The 15000-nt window shown below is 44.7% G+C and overlaps 1 protein-coding gene across 1 annotated transcript in view; it reads right to left on the bottom strand.

Moving 5' to 3' along the window:
* The window catches only part of akap6 (A kinase (PRKA) anchor protein 6), a gene marked incomplete at both ends in the record, with an annotated part of 100675 nt that overhangs the window by 28989 nt on the left and 56686 nt on the right, over positions 1 to 15000 (bottom strand). The window contains 2 exon segments of the mRNA XM_084568478.1: positions 1 to 49; positions 4631 to 4777. The exon segment at positions 1 to 49 is cut by the window's left edge and continues 215 nt beyond it. Coding sequence (XP_084424604.1) covers positions 1 to 49; positions 4631 to 4777 — 196 coding nt within the window.

Genomic DNA, 15000 nt, shown 5'->3' with positions numbered 1-15000 from the left:
ACTGGTTCTGGTGGACAGAGCTGAGTCCTGAATGCTCGGAGAGGATTTTCTGAAAGAAGAGAGCAGAGAGTTACAGAGAGCGCCGCTTGTTCTGTCAATATTCCATCATGTAGAGCAGCGTATCAGTCAATAACAACACGGACATTAATCATGTACCTTTAGAAATGTGCAGATCAATAAAAGGGATGTCACATATTCAGGACTTAAGCGCCGGAGGACGGAGTGAACACTGTCACTGTTCAGGATGAATTAATAATCCTAATGTTCAGGCTGACACCAGGAGGTCTTATTTATGGTCCAGGGGGAGTTTACTGTTTGTCCTCACAGAACTCTGCAAAGGTTTTAATAGAATAAAGATTTAAAAATAATGTAAATCAAATCTAGATTTGGTTTGACGTCTCAGAATCAAACATCTGTTCTGGTTAAACAAGTCCAGGTGTGAACACTGATCTGGTGTCAGTCCACATGTGGAGGTGGTCTGGGACACATGTGACCTCCTTCCTTTGGTAGCGTGAACACACAATGAGTCCTGGGTCACATTAAAAGCTTCCAGGGTTCAGGTCTAATCTGAGTCTTTGTCTCTAAAATAAATCAGATCTTAACATGTGAGAGTCTTTCCATCTGGTTCCAACATCTGGATCATGTCTCCAAGTCAACCAGCAGCTGTTGATGGTTCTGATCCAGCGGTAGGTAGAGATCCATTAGAGACAGCAGCTGGTACAATATTCTACTGACCACATGATGGCGCTGCTGATTTACAGACACACAAACTGAGATCAGATCTCAAGTGCTGGCTGGGGTCGCATGTGGAGACACATTTAGATTAAGACCAGGTGGATGGACAGGTGAGACCAGGTGAGACCAGGTGCTGATGTGAGGTCTGAGCCTCAGCAGCTACCTGACTCATATTCACCTCAAACAGCTCCACTCTGTATTTATTAACATATTTTCCAGTACCTGTATTTAACGATGTATTTTAATATAAATCATCTTCCCTGTGTTTGATGCTGCAGCGACGGTTCATTCTAGAACTATTAATATTAACCATGTTCCTGATGCTGTCATTAGTGATCACTGTTGTGTCATTATTGTGTTAGCGTTGCTGCAGCTGTTGATGAACGGAGCTGAGGGTTTGATGTTTTATTTTTCCAGGTGCAGACAGATGAGCTGAGAGCAGCTTCACCTACAGAGCTGAGACATTCACGCCCAAAACAAAACTCCATCAAGACACAACGAGATCAATCTGAACGAGACAATCACGGCTCCAAACTCAAACAACTAAACACAACAAGAGCCCGACTCAAAGAGTGTATAATAAGCTCTGCAGAGTCATTTTCCACACAGCGAGCCGCCGAGAAACATTATTCTCCTCCTGGATTTAGACAAGGCTGTGTTTGTCAGTGTGTTATTCTGTTGCAGGACCAAACGTAAGGGGCGAGGGAATGCATTATGTCAATGGGAAGTCTAAAAAGTCCAGGACATACAAACTTGTGCTGTTATTATGATTCTCTAACGTGTGGAATCCAACATGTTTAAGAAAAAAACAGGAGTTCACAATCCAGCTGAATGTTTAAGTCCACGTTCCCCACCCAAAAATGTCTCTCCACTTTCCTTCATTACTTCTCTCTTGGCTGCGTTTGCAGGATGTTTGCTGCCTGGTTAGTCGGTCAGCGAGTCACTCGGCGTGTTCATTAGTAGCTCAGACTGTTCTAATGTTCTCCTTCACACAGATTAGAACTGAGTCTGGATCTAGAATTACTTATTTTTTTTAAATACATCCTTTTATTCATGAGTCCATGAATATCCATGAGATCTGGTGTTATTCACCTGTCAGTGGTCATAATGTTGTGGCTGATCTGTCAGTATCTAATATTAGTTTGACAACACCTGATGTTTTTGTCCAAAGAAGTAAATAACAGCACTGAAGCTGCTGATCTAAACCCTCATGATCGTCCTGTTACTGGTGGAGTTCCTCAGGGTTCTGTTCTTGGTCCTCTATAGTTTCCTGCTTTTTTTCAGTGGAACCAGATGAACTGATTCTACTCCAGCAAAGATCTGCTGGGCCAATCAGATCGTGTGGGTGGGGCTTAACGTGGTAATGGACAGAAGAGTAACAGTAGTCATAGACGTCATCTGAGTTTATGTGGAGTTGCTTCAATTATCTTTTTGAGGCTAACGTTAGCTTGTTTAGGCTGTTTGTTTAAATGTCTCTGATTGGCTGGAGGACTATCCAGCTGATCTGGATCATAATGAAATCCAGATGTTACCAGACTCTGTGCAGTGAAGAGTCTGATCCACCACAACAAGAAGCTGACAGTAAACCTGAGTCTGTACTCTGATATGTCGACGCCCTCAGAGCTCAGCGTCAGGTGACCTGCTCATTACAGCCTTGACTCGTCATTAGTCGATCTGATCATCACCTCCTCAAACTGAAAGATTAGTTCAGTGATGATTTAAAATAATGAAAAGGTTCTGACGGGTTCTTGTTCTTCACACTTATCTCTGTGAACGTTTCTTTTCATTTACTCTGTCTCGTCTTCTTCTACTGTTTTGAAAAACGTCACCAATCAGACGGCCGCCATCCCACCGTTTAATGAGCGGCCGTCGCAGGAGGAACTTCTGAACACTGAGCGGCTCCTGAACGCGCCCCACATGGGTCCCTGTCAGCGATTTGCATTTGTATGTGTTTGTTCAACAGGAGCTCGAGGAAACTGCTGAACTCTGGAGAGTAAAAGCAGCCCATTAGAGGAGGAGGAGGGGAGACAATCGGACCCCCTGACCGGTGATATGTGCAGTTAGCTCTGTGATTAGGAGACTGTGGTTAGTTTGGCAGAGAGAAAGAGACGACAGAGGACGGATAGCAGCCGTCATCAGGGATGTCATTTGAGAGGCGTAAAGTATCTCCGAGACGAGGAAACAAAACATGTATTTCCCCTAAATATATATTGTCTTTTCTCTGCAGGCGGCTGGGTTGGAAATATTCACATCAGAACAACGTGACCAACAAATCAACAAAATTTTATTTCTTATAAAGTTCATGTTTTAGGGTTTTGAGGAAATAGATTTATTTTTCAGTTTTAACTTTCCTCTTGTCCTCCAGCTCATTTCAGACATCTTCAAATGTTCCTGTATCACATCATTTAATAGAATCGACATTATCAACTCATTAATTAGACTAGAAAACAACAACATGAAGATTTATCAGATGAATCTGAGTTTTGGTTTATTCTAAGAGAAATGTATTAGCATTTAGCATTAGCATTTACAACCTGTTATTTATTAATGTGCTACAGTACAGACTGTATCTGTCCTCAAACTCTGACCTTGAACTGCTGCAGAAAAAAAAACACAACAGAAAAGATGGAGGCTAATTTACCAGCTCTTCATTTTCATCTGCATTCAGTGTGTGTGTGTGTGTGTGTGTGTGTGTGTGTGTGTGTCATAAATTCTTCATAAGGCCGGGACAGTTCAGAGGAAAGACACAGGACATCAATTTCAGTTAATTCTCTATTTGTGTCAGAGCAGCAGATGCCGACGCCAGCACTGATAGGCCTGTTAATGTGCTGCTGAGCCGCCATGTTGGGGGGGGGGGGTGCATGGGAGACACTGAAAAAAAATCTGAATTAAAAACATTAAAAATGGGATTAGAAAAAAGAGAGGGATGTAAATGACAAAATGAAAGGACAGAAGGAGGAGAACGAGGAAAGGAGGAGGAGTCTGAGGAAGTGAAGAGAGAGATCAGAGCTACGACCACATGATGATCTGCAGAACAACTGATCAGCTGATTCAAGACTGACCAGCTCTGTACCACGCTTTGTAGCTCCTCCTAGCCTCCCAGCTAACAGTAGCTCCACCTAGCCTCCCAGCTAACAGTAGCTCCACCTAGCCTCCCAGCTAACAGTAGCTCCTCCTAGCCTCCCAGCTAACAGTAGCTCCTCCTAGCCTCCCAGCTAACAGTAGCTCCTCCTAGCCTCCCAGCTAACAGTAGCTCCTCCTAGCCTCCCAGCTAACAGTAGCTCTTCCTAGCCTCCCAGCTAACAGTAGCTCCACCTAGCCTCTAAGCTAACAGTAGCTCCTCCTAGCCTCCCAGCTAACAGTAGCTCCACCTAGCCTCCCAGCTAACAGTAGCTCCACCTAGCCTCCCAGCTAACAGTAGCTCCTCCTAGCCTCCCAGCTAACAGTAGCTCCTCCTAGCCTCCCAGCTAACAGTAGCTCCTCCTAGCCTCCCAGCTAACAGTAGCTCCACCTAGCCTCTAAGCTAACAGTAGCTCCTCCTAGCCTCCATCCATCCATCCATCCATCCATCCATCTTTCAGTTAAAGGCCATGATGGCAGCAGGGCTCCTTAATTGAGACGACACTAATTATCATCTTCATGTTCTCGATTAGATCACAGCTGATTAACCTAAAATTAGACACACAAACACATACACACACACACACACATACACACAGTCCTGTCTCAACAGAAACGTCAGTGTTTGTGTCGTCACTGTTGTGTATTTCTGTTGTATATGTGTGTGTGTGTGTTGTGTGTGTTTTATATATATATATATATATATATATATATATATTTGTGTATCTGTGTGTCTGTGTGTGTGTGTGTGTGTGTGTGTGTGTGTGTGTGTTACCTCCAGCTGCCTCCATGTGTGCGTCAGGTTGTGGACCTTCTGCTGGAAGTCCCGGGGCAGTTCTGTCCCGCTCCTCCTCAGGGACTCGGCTCGGCCCATGAGGCTGGTCCTCCTGTTCTCCATCATCATCAGCTCAGCATGGCTGCTCTGAGGACGACCACAGGACACACACAGACAGTTATTACACACACATAGACACACACACACTGGTCCAACAGAGACCAGAGGAGGTGTGATCTACTAACATCTGTCTACAGGTCATCATTCAGATGATCCTCTACAGTGCAGCTGTCAAACATGTGGCCCCAGGGCCAACACCGGCCGGCCAGAGGGTCCAGTCTGGTCCCCGGGACGAATTTGGATGAAAGAATAAGAAGGAAGGAGGAAGAGAGAAAAGAGGATGAGGAGGAGGAGCTGGGGAAGGAGAACGAGGGAAGAAGAAGGGGGAGAAAAAGAAGGAGAAGGAGAAGAAGATGAAGGAAGAGGAAGAGAAGGCTAACCTGCATCTTTAAGGTAGTTCAGAACTTCTCAGGCCGTCTCTACGTCACTGAATCATTTCAGATTAGATTCCTAATGTCTTCTTAAGGGACTAGTTTAACCTTTGACCTCTAGTGATGTGTCATAAGGTCAGAGGTCATCTATGATCTGAATCCAGGTGAGAATCATGAGGATTGTGTTGATCTAGAATGATGGATCAGAAGAACTAAACCAGGATCATACGTGACGGAGGAAGAATAAGAAGAACCACAACGACGAAGCTGGAGCTGCGTCGTCAACGCTTCGTGTTCCTTTGACTGATCTTTTAGTTGTTGATGTTTGTGAAGTCGCTGCTTCCTCTGCAGGAAGAAAACAGCAGCAGAGAGGTTTTAAAGAAACGCTGCGTTCTTTGTTTGAGGAGAGCAGCAGCTGCAGAGAAACATCCAGACATTTAAATCTGAACGTGAACTGTTCCTTATTTAAAGCTGATGTCCAGGGATCATCTGGACCGAGGCTGCAGACGTCCAGGAACCGGCTCCATCTGTAGACCAGTCTACCGTTCAATGACTTCATCCAAAACAGCATCTCTGAGTAACATCCACTTAAAAACGACTTGATGCTGCGTCTGATATGATTTAGTTTTTAGTTTCTTAAAAATGATTGATATTATTGAGGCGGTTTACCAGGAGTCGTCCAGTATTACATTCACACCTGTTCATGTTAATGGAGCAGAGAAAAAAAGATAATAAGGTCGACTTTAATAGTCCGTGTAGTTCTAGTTTGGTTCTAGGCTCTAAAATAAAAAAGAAACCAGAAAATGTTCCTTTGGTTCTTTAAGAAATGAAACCAGGAACCATGGTGGTCACCACGGAGACGACTTCCTGGACCAGAGAGACCTGGACCAGTGGTCAGGTCTCTCTACTTCCTGCTTCAGTCAAGGACCAGAATCACCTCAGACGTCTTCACCCTTTTTCAGCTTTGGATTTAGAGATAAAAATCTAATACCAGTTGTTTTTAAATCTCTTCCTTTATCTTCTATGAACTCATTCATGTCCAGTTTTTCTTTTATTTCATTTCCTTCCTTTTCTTTTCTCTCTCTCTGGTTCTTATTCATCTTCTCACACCTTTTGATTTCTGTCGTTTGAACTTTTTCTTCGGTCTGTTTCTCTCTAACGTCTCTCGCCTTCACACCAACAACACTCTCTCCACTCTCTCTCTCTCTCATCCCTCTTTCTTGCTGTTAGTGTAACTCTCCTTCAACGCCTCCATCTATTTCTTTGTTTAATTTCCCTCCTCCTCCTCCTCCTCCTCCTCCTCCTCCTTCCCTCTTTTCTCTCTTTCTCCTCTTTTCATTTTCTGCATCGATAGCTACTTGATTCTACTTTTCCCTTGTCGTTTATCATTACCGCCCGACTCCATTTGAATATTTAAATGTCTCTGGTGTGAATCTGGTGTGTGTGTGTGTGCGTGTGTGTGTGTGTGTGTGTGTGTGTGTGTGTGTGTGTGTTTTTGCTGCGCTGTCATCAGAGAGGCGGCGGCCATTTTTCAACGTCGACGATTCTGATGGAGATGCTATCACTCGCCGCTCCGTGGCCATCCATCCCCTTCACTTAGCTAATAGCCACGGCACCAGAACGAGGGATCGACAGCAAAAAAATAAATAAAATAGACGAGTGGAAGGTAAATATGTCGGCGTCGCAGTCTTCTAACAGTCAGGAAATTATACAATTTATTCGCTGATGGCAAATATTGATTTAAGAAGGGGGGCAAAGGGAGCTGGTGGGGAGGAGGGGGAGGAGGGGGAGGAGGGGGAGGAGGTTTTGTTGTTGTTGTTTGTGTGAAGGATGCCACTGATCCAAAGTCAAAGAAAAGAGGAAGGGGGGGGAGAAAGGAAGATAGACACGCCGATTAAAATGCATGAGATCCGAACTTTGAGATAAGTGCTGAGAGAGGGATCTTGGAGAAATGGGAGGGTGGAGGGGGGAGACGTTGGGACGGTGGGGGGGGGGGGCATGGATGGCTAGTTGTGATGTATTCATGCCTCCAGTCAATCTCCATGCAAGAATGGACAAAGAGACACGGGCCTGAGGACGGAGAGAGACAAAGGAAGAGGAAGAGAGAAACAGAATAAACAGGAGGAGGAAGAGGAGGAGAACGAGTTCAGAGACGACGTCGCCGTGACAACGAGAACAAACATCCTGAAACTAGAGGACGGTCCTCAACCTGCCGACAGGTGTGAACTGAGGCCGAGGACACAGAAGAGCTCAGAGACAAGATCACTGTGTAGGACCAGAGGACGCCATGACGGCTCCTCAAAGCATGTAGAGCTCCCCCCGGTGGCTGGCTGCAGTATAGGACATATAAGCCCCGCCCCTTTCATGTCAGTGGGCGGGACTTGGGCCAAACTAAAACCCTTTGGATGACAGGCTGCTTCCTGACTGAATTCTGTGACATATTAACGGAGGTGGAGTCAGGTCTGCAGCGAGTGTGACGGATTATTTAAACTATGACTAATTAATTACAAACTAATAACAACAACAAAAACAGAAAGTTCATGAAAAGTAAAAATAAATGTCTTAAAATCTCAAAGAGGAATTTCTCAACAGATAAAACTACAACAGAGACGAGGCTGGATGTAATAAAAGGTGCATTTATGTTTTAAACGTGATCATACATGATGACAGAATACTGCTCTGTGACCTGCCTGCTAACTGTTAGCATCACTAGCTTCCAGTTACAGCTGATGTTAGCACATGAACACCTAACACAACGCCTTCAAGTGTCGTCACCTCCATCTCATGAGTTCGTCTGAATACAGAATAGTTAGCTAACCACTAACAAACATGCCAGTCAGTCAAAATTAGCTCCCCCAGCTAGCTAGCATGATTAAATAGTGCCTCCATAGGGCGTCATTCACAAGAGCGGTTCATATGAAGTCGTTAGCTTGCTAACTGTTAGCCCTGCTGGTTTCTAGATGCTAACAGTAGCCTAGCAGATGATGTCACCACTTGAACACCAAACCGTTTTTTGTCCAAATGACTCCTCACAAGTTCAAGTTGTGGACGAGAAAAATCTGCTTTAAAATATAAAATATAACGTGTAGAGACGTTATGAATATATAAAATATTCTGACGCGTAGCAGAAATAACCAGAGGATCAGCGCAGATATGTCGCTAGGAAATACTTCTTTAAAGAGGAGGAAGCAGCGACGCCAGAGGAAGACAAATGTTCACATCTAATAACGAACATGTCAGAATGAAACCGACGCTTTCTCCAGACTCAGAGAAACAGAGGATGAACGGATGAGCGGGAGGAGAGGGGGAGGAGGAGGGAGGGAGGAGGAGAGAAAATCAACAAGCAATCATAAGTTTAATTTGGTCTCCATATTAATGAGCAGCGAGCTGAAATGTCAGCAAAAATGCAGTCATACATGAAAAACATTTAATGCATTCTGAACATCCTCTTCGTTCTCATCTTATCCTCCAAATGAGACGCCGGGCGGAGGCTGCGTAACGGAACCGCTTTGTCGTCGTGGCAACTAAAGTTCTGGGGAAGAGATAAGGACGCGCCTCCATCTTCATCCTCCACCTCCTCATCATCCTCTTTTCTATTTCTACATTTTCATTTTCTCATCTGCAGAAAACAGTTTGTGTTTTCTTTATTAATCCTTGTTCTCACTCTTCTTCTCTCTGTCCTGCCTCCAGGATCAATCACTAGAGAGAGTCAAACCAGCGCCACGGCAGTCAATTCTGAATTTAGTTGTTGTGTGATCAGGTCAATAATTAGGAAGCAGAACAATGAAATTAATTTAATTTAAAGATCATCTGAACCTCTACCAAAGCTATAAAGATTCATTAGAACAACACAGAACCGCCTACAGAAAGCAAATAAACGTTGTTGGATTAAAACCGCCGTTAAAATACAAAACCTGCAGTTTCTAGAACTACCTGTTTAAATGAGATCAATAAAGGGGGCGTGGCCTCTTTGATTGACAGGCTGGTTTATAAACGGTAGATAAATATAGCTGGGTGTCATCTGCATAGCGACTGACATTTCCTCAGTGTTTCCCAGTAATATTTCCTCAGGGAGGCATGAACAATGTGAAAAGTACCGGTCCTAGCACAGAACCCTGAGGAACTCCAGGAAGAACTTAAATCTTTATGATGGATGAGATTCAAAACAGTCTGAATAATGAACAAACTCCTCCTCTTTGACCTTTGTTGGATCAGCTGGGAGTCAGGAGGAGTTAGGAGGAGTTAGGAGGAGTCAGGAGGAGTTAGGAGGAGTTAGGAGGAGTCAGGAGGAGTCAGGAGGAGTTAGGAGGAGTCAGACAAGGATGGCACCACGCTGAGCATCGATGTGACACAGAGATAAGATGTGTTACTGACCCGTCCATCCACCCTGACCAACAGGTGGATGATTACTGCAGCTGCTCGTTAATTAACTAGTTAATTAATTAATTGTCCTGCACTAAACTCCTCCTCCTCAATCGACACATTCACTCGATTTCTTCCTGATACACAAAGAGAAGAAGGACGACGCTGTATGCTCGCTTACACTTGTGTGTGTGTTCAGTGTGTGTTCAGTGTGTGTTTAGTGTGTGTTTGTGTGACTCTGTGTCTCCGGCTGAGATGGATGTTCCACCAGCGCTGAAAGAGCAGGAAGTGGCTCAGTGACACCCCATTTATACTGCAACCTGTGTGTGCGTGTGTGTGTGTGTGTGTGTGTGTGTAAGTGTGTGTGGGTGTGTGTGTGTGTGTGTGTGTGTGTGTGTGTGTGTGTGTGTGTGTGTGTGCATGCGTGTGTGTTCATATTTATCTTTAAACTTTTCTTCTTCTCAATCTGAATCAATCTCAAACTAAACTAGTTTCTGGAAGTTGTTCCTCTCTCTCTCTTTCCAGCAGTGCGGCAACAACAAACACAAAAAAACAAAAAAAGGCTTAGCGACACGTTTTTAACCGTCACCATGGAGACGGGATGAATGAGCCGTTTGACTGGCCCTGGTGAAGACGGCTCTCCATTCAGGCTGGAGCTGAGCTGGGAGGTCATTCACACAAAGAGGAGAGGAGGAAATCTGTTCTCTGAATAAATGTTCTGATAACGCCATCATCTAACGATAGAGAGGCTCTTCTCTGGACGTCCTGAAACATTTAAATGTTAAATCAGCTTCACCTTGTTCCATCCTCTGTGAGAAGCAAGACATTAGTTCTCTCTCCTAGAGCTGTGAGAACAAGAACAAAGTTCGTTCTGGTCATTTATACGTCACCAGAAACTCAAGTGCCAAGCTCTAGGGAAGTCCTCATAGGCCCCTCCCACTGCAGCATACGTCACACGCGCTAAGCATTGTGGGAGATGGATGACGAGAGGCACTTTTCATATTATTATCAGATGTTGACCGGTTGCTATGACGACCGTAAAGAGGTCCTGTAGGACCGTGAGAGTTGTAAAATAAATAAATAAACTGGTCCAGCGTATAATCCATCATCTCCTTGTAACAGGTGGAGGTAGAGCAGAGCGTAGTATTAATTAAACTAAAACATGAGTGAGTCTGGAGGAAGTGTGGGCGGGGCATCAATATCACGGCTCCACGTGGCTCCGCCCTCAGACCGTACTGATCAGACTCTGGATCCAAACTCACAAGATGGCGCCGCCCGTATCCCCGGGAACATAGAGTCAGTTTGACCAATGAGAGGAAGAGGAGACGTGGTGTCCATATTTATATACAGACTATGCTCTGGACCCAAACATCCCAACATTCAACTTCCTGTGACCGCTGAGCATCTGCTCCTGAGAATTAATGAAATGAGTCTCTAAATTTAACTCCAGCTGTTTCTTTAAAACCAGTAAAACACAATGAAAACTACCAAACATCCCTAAAGAAGAAGAAGAAGAAATAAACTGATACAGAAACTTGAGTTCATCTTCCCAACAGAAGCGTCTCTCTACTAGAACTAGTCTATAATATTGTTGTTCTCTCTCATGAAGCTACTCTAGACCCAAACATTCAGAGCATCTCGTCCTGAGACTTGATCTTTAAATGTAATTAGTTGAACTAAACTCCTTCAGAATAAAAGTCTGGCTGGTCTGAAGTGTCTGATTGTTGTTTGGAGGGAAACTCTGCAGCATGTTTGGATCCAACCTTGTCCTGACATTGACTCCACGTCAGACTACTTTTATTCTGGATCAGACTCCTGCTCGTTCCTCTCTGAGAGACGGAGTCAGTGTCAGCGCTCAGTCAGACGGCGTTCCTGGGAAACCGAGGAGGGAGTCTCAGGAGAGACGAGATACAGAGATGGAGGGAGGGAGGGAGGGAGGGAGGGAGACTGAGCGGGAGAGAGGGAGGGAGGGAGGAAAGTTGGCGAGATGCTGCTGAGTCGTGTCTCTTTGTTCTAAAGCAGATATATCCCCGACTTTATCAAGACTGACAGAACAAACGCTCAGGAAACAGCCTCCCACAGGACACATAATCCACACACACACACACTGAAACACACACACACACACACACACTGAACCACACACACACACACACTGAAACACACACACACTGAAACACACACACACACACACACTGAAACACACACACACTGAAACACACACACACACTGAAACACAGGTGTGAACATTTGTGCAGATACACAAACACACACATCAGCTCCAGACTGAACAGATGAAGTCGACTGTTAGAGGACGAACAAACACGTGAACCATAAAACCAGACGAGTCTTAAATTAAAAAGTCACTTTTTAAAAGACGCCGTGAAGCTGAGGAAGCTGACGGAGGCAGATGGAGAGTGGATCAAAGTTTCAGTCTCTGAGGTTTTTACAGATATATTTATTTATCTGTAGGAATGTTCTGTCTCATGACGTCTTCATTGGTTCCTGAAGGAAACACCGTCCACCACAGAAGAAGAAGAAGAAGAGCTAGCTCCGCCCACACACTAGACATGTTTATATATAACTGTTAATATCAGTTCTGTAGATTTAGTTTCATGTTTTAAATTCAACTCTGTACAAATCTCTTTATTGATTTATTAGTTTCTTTCATATGTCCTCATCGTCCAGACATGCAGGACAGACCAGAGGACAGACCAGAGGACAGACCAGAGGACGTTTGTGTGTTTTCTGCAGCTTGAAAACTCTCCTCTGAGAATATATATGTGCTACACACACACACACACACACACACACACACACACCTGGGATCAGACAGAAACTTCCAGGAGCTGAAGGTGTGTGAGGAAGCAGAGTCGCTGGTGGAGCCTGAGCCCCGGAGGAGTTCAGCTCTCAGCTCGTATAACAAGCAGCGACAAACGACAAAACGTCTGAGTCAAGAAACGTTCGACTCGACTCACAACACGGCAGCAAAGCTCTGCAGCTCTCTGGAGACAACCAGGAAGTACCGTCCTCAAAGACACACACACACACACACAGGTTCTCCTGAGCTGCAGGGAGTTTCACTTGTTGGATGAAGACAGATTTCTACTGTTTCTATTTCTTTTAATGATTCTCTCCTTGGTTTCTTCTTCTCTCTCTCTATTTAATGTTGCTGTAGATTTAACTGTATAAAGACGGACGGAGGATCAGCTCCTCTGAACTGAAGCCAAAGCAAGTACAGCTGTGGCTCAGTGGGTAGAGCGGGTTGTCCATGAACCAGAGGGTTAGTGGTTCGATCCCCGGAATGTGCCACATGCCGAAGTGTCCTTGAGCAAGACACTGAACCCCCAGTTGCTCCCAGTGCGTAACACTGGTGTGTGCTTGTGTGAGTGAATGTGTAGATGTGTCTGTGACTGTAAAGCGCTTTAAGTACCAACAGGTATAAAAGCAAGGCCATTTACCTCTGGTGTCTGGCTGCAGCATAGGTCATAAGCCCCACCCCCTCCATGTTAGTGGGCGGGACTTGGACCAAACTAAGATAGATAGATGCTTTCTATCTTTAGGTAGCTGATGAATGTTGGATAAGTTTCGTTTTAGTTATTTGATGCTATAGAAACAGGATGTGACATAATGGCGACCACCAGTTGCCATGCCAACCGCTCCGTAAAGCGTCCTGTGGGACACAGAGTTATTTGTTAAACTAGTCCAGTGTCTAATCCATCATGTCCTTGTAACAGGTGGAGGTAGAGCAGAGCGTAGTATTAATTAAATGAAAACATGAGTGAGTCTGGAGGAAGTGTGGGCGGGGCATCAATATCACGGCTCCACGTGGCTCCGCCCTCAGACCGTACTGATCAGACTCTGGATCCAAACTCACAAGATGGCGCCGCCCGTATCCCCGGGAACATAGAGTCAGTTTGACCAATGAGAGGAAGAGGAGACGTGGTGTCCATGTTTATATACAGACTATGCTCTGGAGCTGCAGAACAATACTTTTAATACTGTAAAACACCCCGATGCATTCTGGGTAACTCTGGTTTATGGTCAACCTGCTTTTAAATGTTTTCTTTTAAATCCTGAAGTCAGCTGATTGAATAAAACTTTACTGAGAACATGTTTGGATTTTTACTTCTAAAATAATTCTTATTAAATAATATATTACTATTAATATCTACATCCTATATTGTTTTACATCCCATAAACTACGTTACAGTTAGAGTGAATATTAAATCAGAGCTCCTTCTCTTCATTTCTCTCTTTAGTCAGAAACATATTTGATCTTTTCTCACTCCTTCATCCTTCTTCACCTTTATTTCTCAGGTATTTTTCTCTCTTTCTCTTTTATTCACTCCATCATTTAGACGTCACGTTAGAACTACTCTGAATTATTCCTGACTCTAATCAAAGAGTAAATGAAACCTAAACCTGTCCATTCATTCATTAGTGATTCTTATTGAAGCTAATGTTCCAGAGGTTTATCAGCTGATTACAGTCGTAACCTGGAGAATTTAGATTTAAACCAAACCAATAGAAATGAGTTTGCTTTATTGTTTGGTGTCTTTGTGCTCAGATATTATTTCTTATTTCTAACATGACTTCTTCTTCGACCTCCGGTGCTTCCTTCCATCCTTCCCTCTCCTCCTCCGTCTCTTCTCTCCTCCCTCGTTCTTTCCTTCCCTTCACACTGAGAGGGATTCAATCGTATTTCACGTTTCCAGCAACAGATCTGTGACTTCTTCATCCCGCTTGTTTATCCCTCTCGTCTTCCTCACCCCTCTCCCCCTTCTCTCCGTCGGGATGATGGAGGGATGGAGGGATGGAGGGATGGAGGGATGGAGGGATGGAGGGAGCGTTAGCAGCACAGCGAGGATTGCAGCAACAATTACATGTGAAATTAGCCTCGCCTCATAGCCTGCAGTGTAATTCCAGCCTTCTGAGGCGTGGCAAAGTCATCTGTCTCTAATTAAAGACTCTCCCTCCTCCCTCCTCCTCCCTCCTCACTCCCCCACCTCCCTCCATATCTCTCTCTCTTCCTCTGCCTCTCTCGGGTTAACATTCCTCTCCATTCATCCCTCTCTCTCTCTGGGAGGCTGCAGGTTTGAGCCTCATCTCTCATTAAAGACACTAGACGTCACCTCGTCTATTTCATTTTTATTTATTTATTCTATCAGCTCCCTGTGACCAACCAGGACTGAACTGAAGCAGAAGAGAAAGATGGAAAGATGGAGGGAGGAGCAGAAGTAGAGACGGAGCTGAGAGGATGGAGGAGTTAAGCCGTGGGTGTGTTTCTGAGCCATGACTCTGACGTTAGCGAGTGTTTGCTGAGGTTGTGTCGCCCTCAGGGTTTAACGTGAACACAGAGACACCGAGGAAAGATCAGCGGTCGCTCCTCCAACACGAAACCACAGCTAGAGAGACGAGCTTCTGTCTCTACGCTCATTACAACCAAGAACAACCTGGTCCCAGCGTATGAGATCAAACCAGGAAATGTCCCTCTGGTCCTTTAGGAGAAGTAAA

The sequence above is a fragment of the Chelon labrosus genome (assembly GCF_963514085.1).
Source record: "Chelon labrosus genome assembly, chromosome: 20".
Taxonomy (NCBI): Eukaryota; Metazoa; Chordata; class Actinopteri; order Mugiliformes; family Mugilidae; genus Chelon; species Chelon labrosus.
Note: the sequence above shows the minus strand (reverse complement) of the source record. Positions and strands in the feature narration are given on the sequence as shown.